Source organism: Gymnodraco acuticeps, unplaced genomic scaffold (genome assembly GCF_902827175.1).
Source record: "Gymnodraco acuticeps unplaced genomic scaffold, fGymAcu1.1, whole genome shotgun sequence".
Taxonomy (NCBI): Eukaryota; Metazoa; Chordata; class Actinopteri; order Perciformes; family Bathydraconidae; genus Gymnodraco; species Gymnodraco acuticeps.
Genome location: NW_022990682.1, coordinates 641051 through 658914, shown reverse-complemented (window position 1 = coordinate 658914; position 17864 = coordinate 641051). Strand labels below are relative to the sequence as shown.

The window sequence follows — 17864 nt, the reverse complement described above, 5'->3', positions numbered from 1 at the left end:
CAGATGTACACTTAGCCTTAAGCAAGCTGTATGTTTCCTTTCATTTGACTATAAAACTCAAAACCATCCATCAGTGAAATATGTAAACATTCCCCATTAGCAAATATTTTCACTTTACCTTTTATCAATTTTTTATTTATCTTTCATAACAGTTTTCCTCAGTTTACATATATATTTATCCTTAGGCTTAAACATGTACTACATTCCTATTCACATTCAGTTTGATTTGTAATAGCCTGATAGACATGCTAAGTGCTTTTATGTGAAGAAATTAAATGTAAAAAACTCACCATCTCATTTAACTTCTTAGGGGTTTAGACACAAATTGAATGTATTGTACAAATATAGCCTTGTTTCCCAGTCTAAATAAAATATAAAATGTGTTGTTGCTGTGGTCCTGAGTCCTGGATGTCGAGTCGTGGCTGAACCTGTCACTGCAATCCTGCCTGACTCTCCTCATACTACCTCCCTGATGGCTCCACAGGATTGTTGATATCCTCCTGGATTCATATTCTTATAACAGACACATGCATTTCAAAACATTTGGTCTACCTATGTATTATCTTTTCAATTGACCCACGGCATCTATTGCACGTCTGTCCGTCCTGGGAGAGGGATCCCTCCTCTGTTGCTCTCCCTGAGGTTTCTCCCATGTCCCCTTTAAACTGTGTGTTTTCTCTGGAAGTTTTTCCTTGTACGATGTGAGGGTCTAAGGACAGAGGGTGTCGTATTGTCATACTGATATTCTGAACACACTGTGAAGATCACTGAGATAAATGTAACATTTGTGATATTGGGCTATATAAATAAACATTAATTGATTGATTGTATTAAATTAGCATCATTTGAAAATGTTATTAGACCAACAAATCAAAAGTTTTGCATCCCACCACTTTACATTGAAGAGGACAACCACTTTGGATGCCTATGCTGTGGTAGGTAAATAACATTAAAATCATAAAAACAGAAAACCAACAGCAAACACATTTGCTCATTACAATTTATTTTAAATAAACGTTCAATGCAAAAAAGCCTACAATTCGGACACCATATGCAGATAATAAGAACTGCTCTATTTTCAGCAGGTTGAAATTGTTTTCTCTCATGAATATAGCTGACTTGTAAAGAAAAAAAATCACTGTAACCGATGATTTTCCCTGAGAGCACCGTAGAAATTTAAATACACCTGTTAAAGAAAATTAAGTTCCCAATAAGGATTGACAACTCCAAATAAAACTCCATTCTGCCTTGTACATAGTGGCACTTTGCACGTGAAAATAACATTGTTTAGTCATTCATGAAAGCCGATGTCCAACGAAGAAGAAAACACTTGCAATGTCATTTAAAGGGGTACATGTTTTCACCGCCCGTTTCTCAATGTCGAGTAAACCTGCTGCAGAGCAACTATTTCAAGTATTCTACGTCATCGAGTGGCGCCGAAGGACTGTTTAAATGCATGTTAAATACCCAGCATTCTGCGCCACTTTATGACGTAGTATACTTGAAATAGTGGCTCTGCAGCATGTGTACTCGACATTGAGAAACGGCCACCGTATCCTTCAAGGTTTCGTGACCTTTGAAATATTTAGTTTTGATGTATAATACTCTTTCCATATAACTACTCAATAGAGTCCGGAGGGGCGGGGTCAACTGGGTCATCTGTGGTATTGTCCATGGGGCTGTCCTTAGTGCTGCTGTCCTGGGGGATATTATCATTGCCAACCGTATCGCTGTCACTGTCAATGGTGATGACAGTGGGCGAGTGCTTCCCTGTGCGTTCACTGCTCCTGTGCCTTTTACTTTTCTTCTTGTGTTTCTTCTTTTTCTTATGGTGACGCTTGCTTCGCTCCTGAGAGTTATCCTCGTTGACGAGCTCCACACTGAGGCTCCTGCTTGTCTTTCCCGTCGACCCGTCTTTGGATGTTTTAGGACTCTTCTCTTTGCCCCTTTTCTTTTCTTTCCTTGGCAACGAGGGGGAGTCACCTTCTCCAATCGAGTTGGAAAGTTCGGTTTTGCTTGCTGCGTCTTCCAAATGTCTCGTTTTGTATTTCCTCTTTCCACCTGGCTTGTTGTTGTGTGATCTCTTTGTTGTCGAAGGGGAGCTACTGCTGGAATAAGTCCTGGAAGGAGAATGCCTCCTTTCACGTCTCCGCGAGTCCCTGCTAGGGCTCCTGGAGCAAGAGTGCTGATTTGAGTAAGACCGCTTCTCTGTGTGATGCAGATTATGAGATGATTTATAGCGGTGATCAAGGTCCGTCTTTTTATAATTTCTCTCCGATTTTGAGTCGCCTCTGCCACTGGGAGAATAACCCTTTTCTCTAGATCTGCTCCTGGTAAAGTGTGTGCGCTCTGCACTTCTTGAGCGCCTCTTTCTCCTGTGCTCGATGTCCTTTGACACGCGACTCTCCCTGGATCTGCCGTCATATCTTCGATCAGTGTCTTTTCTGTCTGACTTGCTGGATGTCTTGTATTTGCTAGATGTCGAAGAGCCACATCTTTCTTTTGAAACCAACTGATGATAGTGGTCTGTTTCAACATTTTCTAACTGTCCAGCCCTGCTTGGATCACTGCTCGGTGAAGGTATAGGACTGAGGCTGGAGAAGCGGATGTGTTGAGGTAGAAGAGGCACTGCTTTAACATCTTCATCAGCAGACTCATCAGAGTCAGAGGAGAGCTGGACCAACTCAGGAGTCCTTTCTGCTGTTGGCTTGACAACATCAACAATGATACAGTCATCACTGATATCAAATATACACTCCTCATTGGTAACCTCACCCTGAGTCGCCGCTGTTTGGCTGTGAGGACTCATTTGCAGTGGGGACGCCCCTAACCCACGGCTGTCCTCCTCTAAACTGCTGTCTGAGTCTGAGTCGAGGACCGAGAGACACTCCACCCTGCTCCGCTCTGCTGTCGTAGAATAAGACGGCCCTGGCGTCTCATCATCCCATATGGAGTGCCTCAGAGTAGACGTGGAGTCTCCTGGGGGGTCAAACTCCGTCAAGTCTTCCTCATCCTCTGAGATAGCTATTACAGATGAATTGGAGCTGCCGTCTTCATTTGAGGAAGAGGCTGGGCAGTCGTAGGCAGCATGCTGGTCATAGGCCTCCATATTAAAGGGGGACTTTGCAAAGCTCATGAACTCATGGATAAAGTGCTCTGTGCGCGCCTGGAGGAACGGCCTGAGCTCTTCAAGAATAGCTCCATCCTCCATGTCATAACGTGTAATGCGCGACATAATGATGTGTTGCACTATGTTGACCAAAGAGCCGTGGCCCCCATACAGCACAACAAGTTCTCTTTTCAGCCAGGGGATCAGTCTATGCAGGCACGCAGGATTTGTTCGGAAGAATTCAGCCGAGGTTTCTCTGGAGCGACCACCATCGTGAACATTACGAACCCTCACTCCCTGTCGGTACAATTCCCTCCTGAAGTTTACCATTTCCAGCTCTCGGACAGTGTTCACTGCCCTGCCTTCAGTTGCGGCTCTCCTCTTCGCTGCCAACCTCTTCATCATCCGCCGGATGTAACGCTCCTGCTCCTGTTGAGGAGGGTTAGCTGAAGCTTCAAACATTACACCGTTGTCTGGAGGTGGAGAGGTTCTTCCCCGCATCTGCCGATGGACTCCTGTAAGAGTGGTGCGGTATCTAAACCGCACTCCCCCAAAAGACCCAAATGAGCCAGTCTCTACCGGTTGAAGGTCATACTTCTTAAAATCTTGCTCTGATTTTATACTGTGGTAAATTGAATTAAAAGACTGTTTGCATAAAGGACACTCGGCTTTGTTTTTGGACCACTCATGGATGCAGCGGAAACAGAATTTGTGAAGGCAGATATCCAGGTAAGAAATGTTGTTAAATATGTCCAAACAGATGGGACACTTGGAGTCCGGAGACACATCTGCAGACATTGCTTCAGAGATTTTCCTTCTGCTCTTCTTCTGGCTCTGCTGCAGGGCAATCTTGATTGCCGACATGATCTGACATGATCAAAAAAAGGTACATTATTATAAAATGCAGAATTTGCACAGTTACTGAACAATAATGGTAAGACAGCCATAGAGCACCTTACTGTTCTAATAAGGTGCTGCAGTTAAGTCTTAAATAAGACACATTACCCAGTAAATCCTATTTAACGTTCCTTATTAAGTTAAACATGATATACCCTAAAAAGAACACAAGAGTTGAGCTAGTTATCTCAGATATACACTATACATCCGATTCAACCATATTATGATCAGCTGCTGTATACATATGACATATATTTCAGTCTTCATATAATGACCAACACATCATCAACAAATACTTTTTTTTTAGACTATATTATAAGATTCACAATGTAGTTTTTCGTTATTCTGACAAATTATCTAAGCTTGTTATAACAAAACACATGACTTTCCCTCTCCATAATGCATATAGACATATTAAACCTTACATCCATTTAAGAACACCACACTTCCCAACACATATACTAATCTATAAATACATGTTGATTAAAAAAAATGCTTTAAAAATGTTAGACCTGTCCTGTAATGAGACGATAAAGCAGAAATGAATGACGCACATGGGTGCTTAATAAAATGCTTACTGTGTGACAGTCCGTGATATGTAACTAATGTCAAAGTCCTATTTTTATATCGGATTTATTCGTGCTTTACACATTACAAGAATACTCGTCTGAGGCTCATCTTAATTGACTTTTCACTAAGAACAACATGTCGTAATAAACCCAAAATTAAATAAGCACTCGTTGCTGTACTTCTTTTGGTTTTCACTTAGCCTAGCAAGTTAGGCTAGCACCGTGCCCGCTCACACAAGTGAGTAATGTTACAGTTAGAAACACGTCAGATTTAAGTGTCGGTATTGTCTCCACAACCCTGATCTTTAAATAAACTATTCTGTCAGGGATATATTGGTGCTGCCACTCAACGAGACTGCGAGATATAGCCTAGGAACTGATGATTAGCAAGCTAGCTGAGTTAGCTAGGACTCTATAGCTAAGTAGCATTAGCTTGATAGGCTAAGAACTGAACGGCTAGTTATGAGCTTCGAAAAAAGTTGTTCAATATTTACTTTTGGCTTCCTCGGACACGTATGTGGTTGACGACTGATTATCCTTCACAGTCTCGTAGAAATCGACTAATTTCTTCATAGCAGTCATAAGGGAGCAACTCTTAACCAGACCAGCAGCCAGGCTTCATAACACACCATAGCTTACACAGTACTTTTTAAAATTCAATAAAACAAGCCACTTCCGCCCTTCAAAATAAAAGCGACACAAATAATTATGTAGTAGTAGTAGCAGTAGAACCTTTATTTATCCAGGAAAATCAATTAAGAACAAATTCTTATTTACAATGATGACCTGCCAGGAGGCAAAGGCTTCCTGAGGGGATGGGGTTTGGGAGGGGAAACAAATAAAAAGACAGACTCCGGGCACTACAGAACCCAGGAGACAACACAAACACATAGAGCAAAGATGACAGGCATAGCAGTTAAACATATACAAACTCTAAAACAATATTGCTGTGGTTCAATCAGTCATTAAAATCAGCATTAGGCAAAGCAGCTACATGTGTGTACCAGGGTGTCAATAATAGTGACATTGAAGGTGCGGGGGGAGACAAAGGTTTTCATTTTCAACGTTTTTGAATGACATTCCAGCTATCTGCTGCTGCAAATTGAAAGGCGGAGCGGCCAAAGGATGTATGGGCTTTGGGGATCTTTAACAGGATGCTTGTAGCTGACCGGGTGTTGTGCGTCGGGGGTGTGCGGAGTTGCAGTAATTGTGTGAGGTAGAAGGGGGTGAGGCCTAGGAGTGTTTTGTAAACAAACATCAGCCAGTGGATGTTGCGTCTGGTCTCAAGAGAGGGCCAGTTAGCCAGAGAGTACAGGGGGGTATACTACGAAGCAGGATTTTCGCTTAGCCGGCTAAATTCAGGGAAAACTCCGGCTTTCCGGTCCTACGAAGCTGGTTCTCTTTTTAGCAGGCTAGATCTCCATGGTAACTTATGCTTAGCGGCTAACCTGGTCGGGACCAGGTTAGGTTGCAGGCTAAGAGCTCAACTCAGTGAAAGCACTGCCTGCTGACCAATCAGAGCTCAGTGTGCGGAGTTTAAAGCGATCAAGTCATATTACAGGAGAAAGGAAATACAGAAAAGCTGCCGTCGCAGGAAAGACGGCCGGCAAAAATCACCGACTGTGTGAACTTGAACATTAATAGAATATCACCTCCCATCTTCAGAGCAATCTGACTATTATAACATTAGCGTTAAGAACACTTACCACATATCTACCACAACATAAGTAACCGGATCAGAGTAACATTAAGTACAGTCCGCGGCATATCACTTCATGATGTATCATATATTTTCTTATCTGAGTCAGCTGAGCCGTATCTGGCCGTGCAACACTCACAGTGTCACATAGGCCTACTGTATGCAGAAGTATTATTTTAAGCAACACATTAAGTTGACGAAACACTCGAGACAAATGTAATTAAAGTCAAATCGTGTCTTAGACGGGGCAGTGATATCATAAACCTGTTAATGTACGCATTCAAACACTTTTTATTTTGCCAGCTGTATTAACCTTGCAGGTGCAGACTATGTGGCTTTTATCCTGGATAAAGTGTTTAAGTCATGGATGTTTAAAGTGTAACTTCTTCATTTTTGACTAGTATTAAAGTTCACTTTTCATTCAGGAAGTATGACGCTGCGCTGTCAGTACGCTTGTCCATGTTTGTGATTGGTCGAATGCTCCAAATACCACCCCTTTCATGTGAACGCGCACCTAACTAGATAGGAAACGGCTGGCTTGAGCGATCCACTTGATAACCAGCGTCGTAGTACAGTTTAGCGAGAGCGCGTATGTTTTGGATTAGGCCAACCGGCTAACTCAAACATATCCAGGTTAGGTTGAACCAGCTTCGTAGTATAGGCCCCTGGTCACAGTGGTGTGTCCTGTTGGGGGCATTGGTGGCGAAGCGGATGGCGGAGTGATACAGAACGTCTAAATGATCGAGAGCTCCTTTACACGCCGTAACTTTGTTCTACTACAGAACTACTTACAATGATTATGACAATGATCGAAATAACTATTTTGCTATTGTATTTAAATATTTTCTCACATTTCACCAGAAATTACATTAATTTGGAGAATATAACAGAAAAATAAATTCCTGTTGGTTGATAACTTGAAATGTACATATCGTTTTTGAACGTTATAATTCACTGAACGAATAATAAAAGTGCCATATTTGCATTTAGAGAACTAAAAACATCAACCACATAAAGCCCACATCCGGCCAACAGTTAACAAAATAAGAGCCAACGGCCCCGGATGAGACGGGTACTTAACTGTGGCAAATACAGTCAAGAAAGAGAACACGTTAAAGACAGAAATCAGGAAGCAACCGAATCTCCAAGATACATTAGACATTTGATCAGAGAGACTATTATATTATGAAAGACATACAGAGTTAATTAAGATAATGTATTGTATTTGATGGGATGCTGGTTCCCCTCCAAAACAGTAGGTGGCGGTAATGCACCGTTAACGCTGGTTTCCACCCGCCATTACATCGTAAAAAGAAGAAGAAGAAGACCCGGGGTTTTTGAATCAGGTTTGTGTAAAATTGTCCCAGACCGAAGCAAAACAAACGAACCAACATACAAACACACAGGTATTTATTTGAGAGTGGAGTCCCGGGATGTCCTCATCATGGACTGGGACCAGCTGGAGCTCCACCCGAGGATCATCTCTGCGGTGCGGAGATGTGCTCTATCTGTCCGGACGGTGCTGTGTGTTTCTGCCCCGGACCTGCAGCGGCTCTCCGGTCTGTCCCGCTCCGACACCCAGCAGCTGCTCACCGCCGCCGCCACAGCCTGCCGCCGCCACGCGCCCCTCCCTGCGCTCCTGAGCCGCGGGTTACAGTCCAGCCTCAGACTCAGCGTGGGCTGCCCCATCCTGGACGAGCTGCTGAGGGGGGGGCTACCCGTGGAGGGGGTCACCGAGCTGTCCGGAGAGAGCGGCGCGGGGAAGACTCAGCTGGCTCTGCAGGTCTGTCTGTCTGTGCAGTACCCCACACAGTACGGAGGTCTGAACGCAGGAGCCGTGTTTATCAGCACCGAGGACTCTTTCCCGGTCCGGCGGCTGCAGCAGCTGATCCGGGGTCAGTCCTGTCTGCGCAGCGACGTTCCTCCCTGGCTCATCAGCAGCCTGAACTTCAGCGACCGGGTCTACATCGAGCACGCCGCAGACCTGGCCTCTCTGCAGGAGTGTGTGTCCCGCCGCGTGCCCCTGCTGCTGGCTCGCGGACTGGTGCGTCTCGTGGTCGTGGACTCGGTCGCTGCGCTGTTCAGGTCGGACTTCCTGGCTTCTGATTGGTTGGAGAGGAACAGACAGCTGCTCACCTTCTCCGCCGCTCTGCACCACCTGAGCCGGGAGTACAGCACCCCTGTGCTCTGCATCAACCAGGTGACGGATGTTTTCAGCAGTTCGGACAGTTTGGGCTCATCGTCCAGCACGGGGACCCTCACCGTGACCCCCGCCCTCGGATTGGCCTGGGCTAATCAGGTGATGGTCCGGCTGATGATGTGGCGTCTGCAGGGAACGGTCTCCCGTGGCGACCAGAGCAGCGCCCCGCGCAGGCTGCAGGTGGTGTTCGCTCCTCACCTGGCCCGCGGGGGCCGGGGGGCCGGCGTGTGGAGGGAGGGGGTCCGGGGCCTCATAGAAACCGCATGAAATTATTCATAAAAATATAAATACAAGATTCCCCCGACACACACACACACACACACACACCTGTACAGACAAACACAAAAGTGTAACAGCCATTGCTGCCTTTTTTTTATGTTACATATTACTCACCTCTTTGCTGCACGCTTGTGGTCGAACTACAGAAAAGCAGGTTTACAGAGACCTTGAGTAGCCATGCTATGAGAATATTAATAAAGAGACCCAGATGGTGTAGTGAAAGTTAAATGTTTGAGGCTGTGGGAGTCTTTAAATTACATAATGTTCTAAGAAATCTCCAAGAGATTAAGAAAGAGCAACTATTACTCAGTAATCCAATACCATCTGTGCAGACATTGGTTAGGTTTTCTCTTTGAATGACAGTTTTTTTGAACCATGTTTTTTATTTTACTTTTGTATATAATTTATTCCATATGATATATTTTATGTAATTAAACGCTTCTAAAGTTTTGAATATTTGATTTCTACATGATACCACATACTATACATACAGTACAGTCTTTATATACATATTATTTCTGATGGTTCTCAGTTTAGCTAATGGCAGTATGAAACACTATTGGAGTCATTCAGACCAGAAGAAACATTTCCCTACATTTTAATGTCAAATACATTTGACAGTTAGCATTGTACATTACACGCTTGTAATCTGGAATTCCAGTGTATCTTCAATGGATTACTTTATACTGTACCAGAGTTGGTGTCATTTTATCCTACGTTATCAGAACATTACGGATTACACTACTAAGGTTGAGTTAACATTTGACATTAAGCAATTGTATTATTTTCTTTAAACAAATGTGATCTGGCAGCAAACTATTTTTTAAAGAAGTACTACATTCTCTCACTTGTGGAAGCATTAAAAACGTTCAGGACTGAATTTATTATTTTATTGGCATATACACAGTTTTTACAACAGGAAATGAAAGAAATATTTCAACTTCAGTGATGACCATGGAACTCGGGGAGATCTGGAACAACTTCACCCGTCTCCAGGATGGTGTCACCCTTAACACAAAAACAGGGACAGAAAACAATTAGCAATTAGCATCATAGCACTGTTTGCATGTAAACAATCTAACTCTCTCTGGTAAATCAGGCGTGTATGCAGATGTACATCCTAATCACATACACTATAATTATATGAATTATACAATTGCGGTGATTAGAGGAACACAAAAGATACAATTGATTTTAAATGAGTCATACTTACAGGGAACAGCCTGGGTTTCAACGGCACAATACCATATGGCCTTTCCTGCGGGGGACAAAGACATTGTTTTAGTACTCTTCCGACACCTACATGTATAAGTATGGGTTGTATAGTGGCCATGTTTGTTAATAAAAAAAGACATGGAATAAAGCAAATGTAAAAGTAGTACTGTTTTATGCAAGTTACCATGTATGCTACCTTAAGAGTAGTGAAACAGTCTACCGTCAGTAATAGTATGGGAAGTTACTTTTTAAATGCAATAGGTTACAGGACACATTTTAAAAGCTATTTTAAATCGTTTTTAAGTAATGTTGATTACCTGTAAATCAAATGTTTTAACCTGGACAAAAAAAAAAACATAAAATCAACCCAGGCAGCTTTTACTACTTATTTGTTTACTAATATCACAAATAAAGCGTATCGACTCACAGCGATGTGGTATTTCACACAGTAGTGAACAACCCAAGCAGGAATCAACAGTCGTGTGATGGCGAAAACTCCACCTGTGTATGCTTTGTAGGTCTGTAAGGAGATGAGAGAAAAGTTATTACGCATAGACGAGACATACAGCATGAACCACAGTGTTGATTTCGTCTGCTCTAAAACAGGTCACGCCTAAATAGTAAAAATAGTAATATCAAAACATACGGTGTTACAATTAAAAGTCCTGGATTTAAAATGTAACTACTTCATGGGCTTACAGAAAAAAGAAAATTCAAAAAGAAATATATTTTATTGTTGTGAATTATGTATTGATGCATTCACTTGGTAAGAAAGAGCTTATTCATTGTTTTACTAAATATATACTGTGAAGCGTGTCAATGTCCTTGAGGGAACAATAACAATATTTGTTTAATGCCCTATGTGTAGATAAATGTAGTACAAAGAGCACAAGGTATTATTTTCAAAATGATAACAAGCCTGCCTGACTTTTATTTTATTCCTTCCTTACTATTTATATAGTATGAATATAAACAAATATATATTCATCTTTCTTAAAGAAATAATTCGTTTTGGTGAGCTATTTCGCCACGTTAAAAAAGGTGCTACACTAACTAAATCTATTATTATTATGAAGTAAGTTGGGCAGAGGTTGAAGAAGTACTCAGATCTTATACTTAAGTAAAAGTAGAAGTACCAGAGTGTAGAAATACTATGTTACAAAGAAAAGTGCTGCATTCAAAATGTTACTCAAGTAATAGTACAAAAGTATTGGCATCAAAATACTAAAAGTACCAGAAGAAACTCGTTATTCAGATTCCATTTTGAAATAATTTACATTGTTTTGATTATAATTATTGATGCATTAATATGTTTATCATAGCTGGTGAAGGTGAAACTACGTTTGTATTATTCACTTACTTTTAAGTGTTGTTGATCATATTTGTTGTTATCATTCATTTATATCTGCAAAGTAACTTATGGTACTGCATGCATCTAGTACAAGTACACTATTTACCTCTGAATTAGTAGTGGAGTAGAAGTATAAGGAAACATAAAATACAAATACTCCAGTCTCTAAAAATTGTACTGACAGTAGGCCTACTTGAGTAAATGTACTTCGTTACCTTACCAATGCATTTAGCATAGCACACAACTCGTTAGCAGGTTTAAATATAACTGATAACCTTAAAATAAGGAGCCGTTGTTAGGCTGTATTTAAGGTTGTTTATCAGCTGTTTTTAACATTATGGCTGTGCATCAGGACTCACGTAAAGCCTCCACAGGGTCTTGGGCTCCAGGAATCCAGCCCAGAACTTAGCGACGGCTCCCGGAGGTTTGATCTCAATCACGGGCTCTCTCGGGCTGAGCTCCTGGTCCTTCAGCCACAGTTTCCGGAGCTTCCTCAGCTGATCCACCCGCAGCTTGTCGTCCGGTGTGTACCCAGACATTTTGATTTGTTGGATATTCAACCTCAAGAGAACAGCAATGACACCATGGAGGACACTTCCCCTTCGAAGGTAAACACACCAACGAAGAAGAAGATGGAGCGGAAACGTGTCACGGATTGAAGAGTGAGATGAATATTAGTGCGACACCTGCTGACCCGGAGAGGAAGGGATACTATTATACATTGTCAACGCTAGCTAGCAATCTGGGACCTTTACAATGAGCAAAACATTCCTCTAATAACATATGATAATATACAATTCAGCCTCTGCTTTTAAATGAGTGTTTTTAAATGCCATTTTATAATATGTTTCGCTCTTAATGTCTTTCATTTTTGTAAAGCATTTTGAATTGCCTTGTGTTGAAAGGTGCTATATAAATAAACTTCCCTTGCCTTGCCTCAATTTGAAAACAAAAGAGCTGAATTTGGAATTAATTTGATTATTTTAGCAAAATGTGTCGTACACAAATATCGCTTTTTCAAAATAAATCTCAAGTATTAGTATAGAAGCTTTTCTTAATGAAATGAAATGATACAAAAAAAGTATGAAATAGTGCAAAAGTAAAAGGCCCAACAATTGTACACATTTCTAAACATCTTTGTTCCTGAATGACCACTTAATAATGAATAGTTGTTCAATAAAGTAAAACAACTTTAAGGCGATAAATAATGAACAAAAATTAATGTGAACTCCAAACAGAATGATGTTATGAAGGCGCCCTGTAGAGTGCACCATAGTTAACCTATAATGCACTTTTGGAATGTATTTTTCACATGGGGATATTATTGCAGTAGTATGGTCCTTTTGGAGTTTGACTCATATAAAGGGGTTTATTGTAAATTATGTTTTGTGTTTTTTCAAGAACCTAAAGGCAGCGCTGTTGATATAAACAACTAAACAGATGTAACCCACCAACTCATGTCTCGTTTTCATAAATAAAGTGGAAATACACTTCACATGGGAGGTAGATTGGTGAGGGGTTTACAAAGATAACAAAGCATTAATCTTCGGTTAGAAACTGACGTTGTTAGTTTATATAATAGCTAAAAGTAGACATTTTAAGGGAGTTGCTCATAGACAATAAGTTGTCATGTAAAATGGAATAAACTGTTTGGCACAAAGCACAAGCTGCAGAAGTCAGACAGGATGAGTCAATCCTTTTTGAACAATCTTTATTGATACGAGGATGACAGCACAAACAATGATCACTTACTATATATATATTTATTTAAATGTTCAACATTCAAAATGGTATTAAACAGGATAAAACAAAACGACTTTATCTTCCAAGTTGATTGAAAAGTCTCTTCACACTAAACCAAAACAACATTTAAATTGAGAAACATATACAATAATGAACATTCATTTAAAAATCAAACCCTTACCTAAACATAGCCATACCTCTAATTAATATGGACAACAAATATGTAAGTATTTAAACCAGGGAACTGAATAGTATGTAACTCAAGTGACTATATTTATTGCATTTAAAGAAAGTAATCAACAGATTTAAAAAACAAACTTGATTTAAGACAAGCAAGCCAATTATCTATAGTGGAAACCTGTAATAACACTGATTCTGATTTAATGAAGCGTGCCATCCAGATTGCTTTCCTCGTTATGGAGAGGGTTTGTAGCGGTTACACCTGTTTCCAGTCAGGTGACGGTCGCAGGTCAGACTGTAGACCACCTCAACGCCGCCTTTCTTGGCGTAGCAGGTGAATCTGTGAGTGCCTTGGCTCAGGGTCTTCACACATGACCCCAGACGGTCGTCCCTGCCCCAGTCTTCATCCCAGACCTCAATCTTCAGACCCAAATGTGTGTCCACCTTTGATGGGGAAAACATTTAAAAAAAGCAAAGGTTAAAACAACATCATGTAAAAAACATACTGACCGTTTGTTCACCAAATATGCAAGAAAGGTTCAATTTCTCAATATACTATACAGAACACAAATGTGCAGTTTATTTTTCATCACACTATAGATACAAAATGAAGGACTTCAGAAAAGTTAAGCAAACAAAATGATTACTAAAAAGATACAGAAGCCCCACTTTAACGTTATATAAACAGAAATCTGCTTATATGGTTTTTACTTTGTCTGTTTTGATGACAAAGATAGTTTTTCTTCAGTGGTAGTGGAAGTATTCAGATCCTTTAAGTTATACTCTAAGGTACATACAGTGAATATACTCCACTATAAAGAAAAGTCCTGCCTTCAACAACATATTTAAGCAAAAAGTATGCGTGTATAATAAGGAAAATGTACTTCAAAAGTCAACTTAGTACTGACATTTCCCAGAGAGTAGCGAGCGTTCCAGCGAGGGTAGTTTGAGCGTATTATACGAGTCCTGCGGTAAAAGGAACCGTACCACATTTTAGCGTACCTGTGAAAACATGGAAATATAAGTCAATTACTCTCAGTATTTGTGTCAGTCTAAATTACAATTACTGGGACTTCTCTCTGAATCTTGCTCTCTACTTACGATTCAGTTCTGCCCCACCAATCTCCTTTCAGATTCCAGGCTCGGACGATGGTCACCACCAAGTTTCCCCTCCAGGTCTGTTTGGGACAGCAGTTGTAATCTAGGTTTGGGACGCTGCGGCACGTTGGTGGACTGACTGACTTCTTGATGCTGTTGTCTTTCAAGTAGTCCTCTATGGCGGCCTTCAATCCTGTCCTTCGTGAAGTGTCCGACACCAGCTGGTACAGTGGTCTCAGGGAATACCAAACAACATCAGGGTGATCTTTGAGAGTTTTCAGCCAATTTAGGAAGCCCAGGGAGTTGTTATGGGTGAGAGAAAACTCACCGGTCCAACCCTTGCCTCCTATCACCTCTGTATAGTGTTGGTGGAGACCAGAGCTGAACGAAGCGGAGACGTCCTGGTTGTGTAGCACTTTGCTGCATGACGTAGAACTAGCAGAACGTTTGACTTTCCCCAGGCCTACATTTAGACCTATTGATAAGCAAGAATGCACCTAAATAAGGAAGAAAGAATGAACACTATTATACTATTGACCTCTCTAAAGGAAGGAAGGGGATATCAGATGTTATTTGTAGGACATGGAGGATTTATGAATGTATTTGATTGGGTTTATGTGCGACACACACCTGGTTCGATGACATGCCATTCAAACTGGACAAGCAGGTTCGTGAAGCCGTGACTCGCCTGACACGTCCCCCAAGATTGACCTGAAATGATATGCAGTAGATTATTGTTAAGAATGAAAAACTTATTTGTGGAAAGTAGGAACAAAGAAGTGTGTGTGTGTGTGTGTGTGTGTGTGTGTGTGTGTGTGTGTGTGTGTGTGTGTGTGTGTGTGTGTGTGTGTGTGTGTGTTCTTACCAGGCGGATATAATGCGTGCCGTAGATGCTTATGAGATGTCTGTACTGGGTCTTGGTGGAGGGGCTGTATGAACTTGGCAAATTCGCTAAATCCTTGCTAAACTCAGTGCTGAGGGGAGGATTGCTCGACAAGCGGTAACTAAACACAAAAAGAAGACTGAGTTAATAAACGTTGGATGCAAAACTAAATGAAAAAGATTCTGTGTTGACGCTCTATACCTGTAATGGCGACAAGAGGCCCGGTGGGTGCTGAAGGCGGAGCGGTCCTCTCGGATCCGGGCTGTAGCAAAGCTGTACGCGCTGGATCGTGTTCCCCCCACCTCCAGACTGGAGTCCCTAAAAGTTAGTCCAACCTGATTTAACAAACATGATTTAACATTAGTATTACGATATGTAGGCCCGCATTTCTTTCAACAAAAACTGTGACAATGTCCTACCTTCCAGTCCGAACTGTCCTGGGAGGTGAAAGTGCTGAGCAGGGAGCTATGGATGCATAAAATATGTTGAGTTCACTTATTGAAAATAAATAGCCAACAAAATAAAATGGGTGGATGTTGAGGTATTGAGTAAACTTTGAAATATGAAACAGGTTACAACTTGGGCTTTTTAAGATCTGCTTGAATGTGTACTTCTGTAAATTGTAATACTTTTTATTGTAAATACTATGTGCATGTCTCTAATAGTGACCTATTTTCTTTGTCTATATACTTTGCTGTAACAATGTACATTTCCGCTTTGTGGGACGAATAAAGGAATTCTGATTCTGATTAAGGCGTTAGCACTCGCAATCAATCTGGAAACCTTAATGCATAAAAAAAAGAATCACAACGTAAATTAACCAGATCCAAAGTTGTTTACCATAAGTAGAAAGCACATTTTTGAGTTGATTTAACCGATCATTTTTGATTAACTCGGATTATTTTGCAGATCAAGTAAGCACCAATTAAAAGTTTAAATATAACTCAACTCATTTCGGTGGTTTATTCATACGTGTGTCTTTGGAAATATGTAAACTCAAAAAACATTTGCATTTTTTAAAATCATCTTAAAGGTCCCATGTCATGGCCATTTCTTCTGATCATAATTCCATTGTTGAGGTCGACTAGAATAGATTTATATTGTGCAATTTTCCAAACTCACATTGGTTTCTCATACAGCATCTCTGTATAGTATGTGTATTCACTCTCTGTCCTACACGGCTTGTTGGAGCTCCTCCGTTACGTCACAATACCCGAATTACGTCACTATACCCAAGAAGTAAACAATGGAAAAAGCGAAATCTCCAACGAGGCGTTCTGGGGCAGCATAGACAGGTCTTTTCTGTGTTAGAGTTGTACTCGCTACAGGGTGTACTTTGAGGGTTTGTGACTCTGCAGACCGTTTACATGCAGAAAAACCTTCATAACACACAAGGTGACGGGTAATAACCAGAAAAGCATGACATGGGCCCTTTAAGAGAATAAGCACAATCAGTTGCCTTACATTTTTGGAGTCCTGGTAACTTTTGTGGGTTTACAGTGTGATGAATCACAGACTATTATTGTGATTAATGCAGTCAAAAAAATATTCTTCTAGATTGACATATTTAAATATATTATAATAATATCACTTTGTGTCACAGAATACCTGACAGTGTAGTGTACACTGCTGAAGAGAAACGTGTAGCAGCGGCTGAACGCTCGCCAGTCCACTGCAGAGACCGGCAGCTGTGAGGTGAAACCAAGTAAACATGTCAACAATATATCACCGTTTTCTGCAGTATGTGTAAGTGTGCTTTTGTGCTGGTGTTTCTTTAAATTACTTTCTGGAGTATGTTGCCTTGATTGGGGTTTCTGCAGAGTTTACAGGTGCCAGCGGGGGTCATGTAGGTCTTCACGTCCACCACGTAGGCTCCTTTTCGCCTCAGGGTCACCACATCGAAGCCCTCCCCCACCAGGTTATGTCCCGGGACGAAGGGGGCCGCCTGACACTGGCTACTAGTCCCAGTCTGACAGGAAAGAACAGAGGAGGACAGAAAGAGGAGGACACTCAGGTGGAGGAGGGGTGGGGTTGGAAAGAAGAGCATGGCTGGAGTCCAAAGAGACACTGAAAAAATTCAGAGACAAAGAGAGAAGAAATGAAAATCTGTGAGACTTATTTCTGAAAGTATCAATGAAGCTGACAAGAAGTGCAATGCAGGCAAACCTTTGGGATAATTTCTGTTTGAACATCTTCATTCATTCAAGCAGAAATTGTTTTGTAGAAAACTTTAATTAAATATGTTTTATTTTAAGTTGACAGAGGAGTGCATATATTTAGTATTTTAAATCATCCTATCATGATGATGGTTTCTCAATAACAGAAAACATTAAGATGATGAAGCACTTTACAGTTTCTACTTAACTTGCGTTTTACCCTTTTTCCACGATGCACTGGAGATGTGTCTACCCCTCAATTTATTTGAACAATTCTGTTAATTTTTTCCGGTTTTATTCCTAATACAAGTTCAATAAAGTGAGTGTTATGATGTGGTTAGCAGAAGTCAAACCTATGCAGATGCCAGTGCAGGTGCAGTATTGCATTTAAGCTGAAATATAAAAACATTAACTTAATTGGTGATTAAGTCAATACAAATGTAGGCATCAGTAACTCAACATATAACACAAAAAAGAGGTAATAG

The 17864-nt window shown here is 41.0% G+C and overlaps 4 protein-coding genes across 4 annotated transcripts; 1 reads left to right on the top strand and 3 right to left on the bottom strand.

Moving 5' to 3' along the window:
* Positions 1-982: 982 nt before the first annotated feature.
* Positions 983-5215, bottom strand: toporsa (topoisomerase I binding, arginine/serine-rich a). The gene is made up of 2 exons (XM_034230151.1): positions 5070-5215; positions 983-3976 (listed from the first exon to the last, which is right to left on the bottom strand). The coding sequence occupies exon 2, from the start codon at positions 3971-3973 to the stop codon at positions 1619-1621; it is 2355 nt and encodes a 784-aa protein (XP_034086042.1). The 5' UTR covers positions 3974-3976; positions 5070-5215; the 3' UTR covers positions 983-1618.
* Positions 5216-7169: 1954 nt separating this feature from the next.
* xrcc3 (X-ray repair complementing defective repair in Chinese hamster cells 3) lies at positions 7170-10112 on the top strand. Its single transcript, XM_034230210.1, has one exon. The coding sequence runs from the start codon at positions 7503-7505 to the stop codon at positions 8739-8741; it is 1239 nt and encodes a 412-aa protein (XP_034086101.1). The 5' UTR covers positions 7170-7502; the 3' UTR covers positions 8742-10112.
* Positions 9629-11956, bottom strand: ndufb6 (NADH:ubiquinone oxidoreductase subunit B). The gene is made up of 4 exons (XM_034230211.1): positions 11679-11956; positions 10396-10488; positions 9967-10011; positions 9629-9761 (listed from the first exon to the last, which is right to left on the bottom strand). The coding sequence occupies exons 1-4, from the start codon at positions 11856-11858 to the stop codon at positions 9696-9698; spliced, it is 384 nt and encodes a 127-aa protein (XP_034086102.1). The 5' UTR covers positions 11859-11956; the 3' UTR covers positions 9629-9695.
* A 1067-nt stretch (positions 11957-13023) lies between these two features.
* Positions 13024-17271, bottom strand: LOC117555344 (perforin-1-like). The gene is made up of 9 exons (XM_034230207.1): positions 17007-17271; positions 16832-16911; positions 15643-15688; positions 15425-15558; positions 15206-15344; positions 14971-15051; positions 14344-14837; positions 14151-14244; positions 13024-13686 (listed from the first exon to the last, which is right to left on the bottom strand). The coding sequence occupies exons 1-9, from the start codon at positions 17268-17270 to the stop codon at positions 13477-13479; spliced, it is 1542 nt and encodes a 513-aa protein (XP_034086098.1). The 5' UTR covers position 17271; the 3' UTR covers positions 13024-13476.
* Positions 17272-17864: the final 593 nt, after the last annotated feature.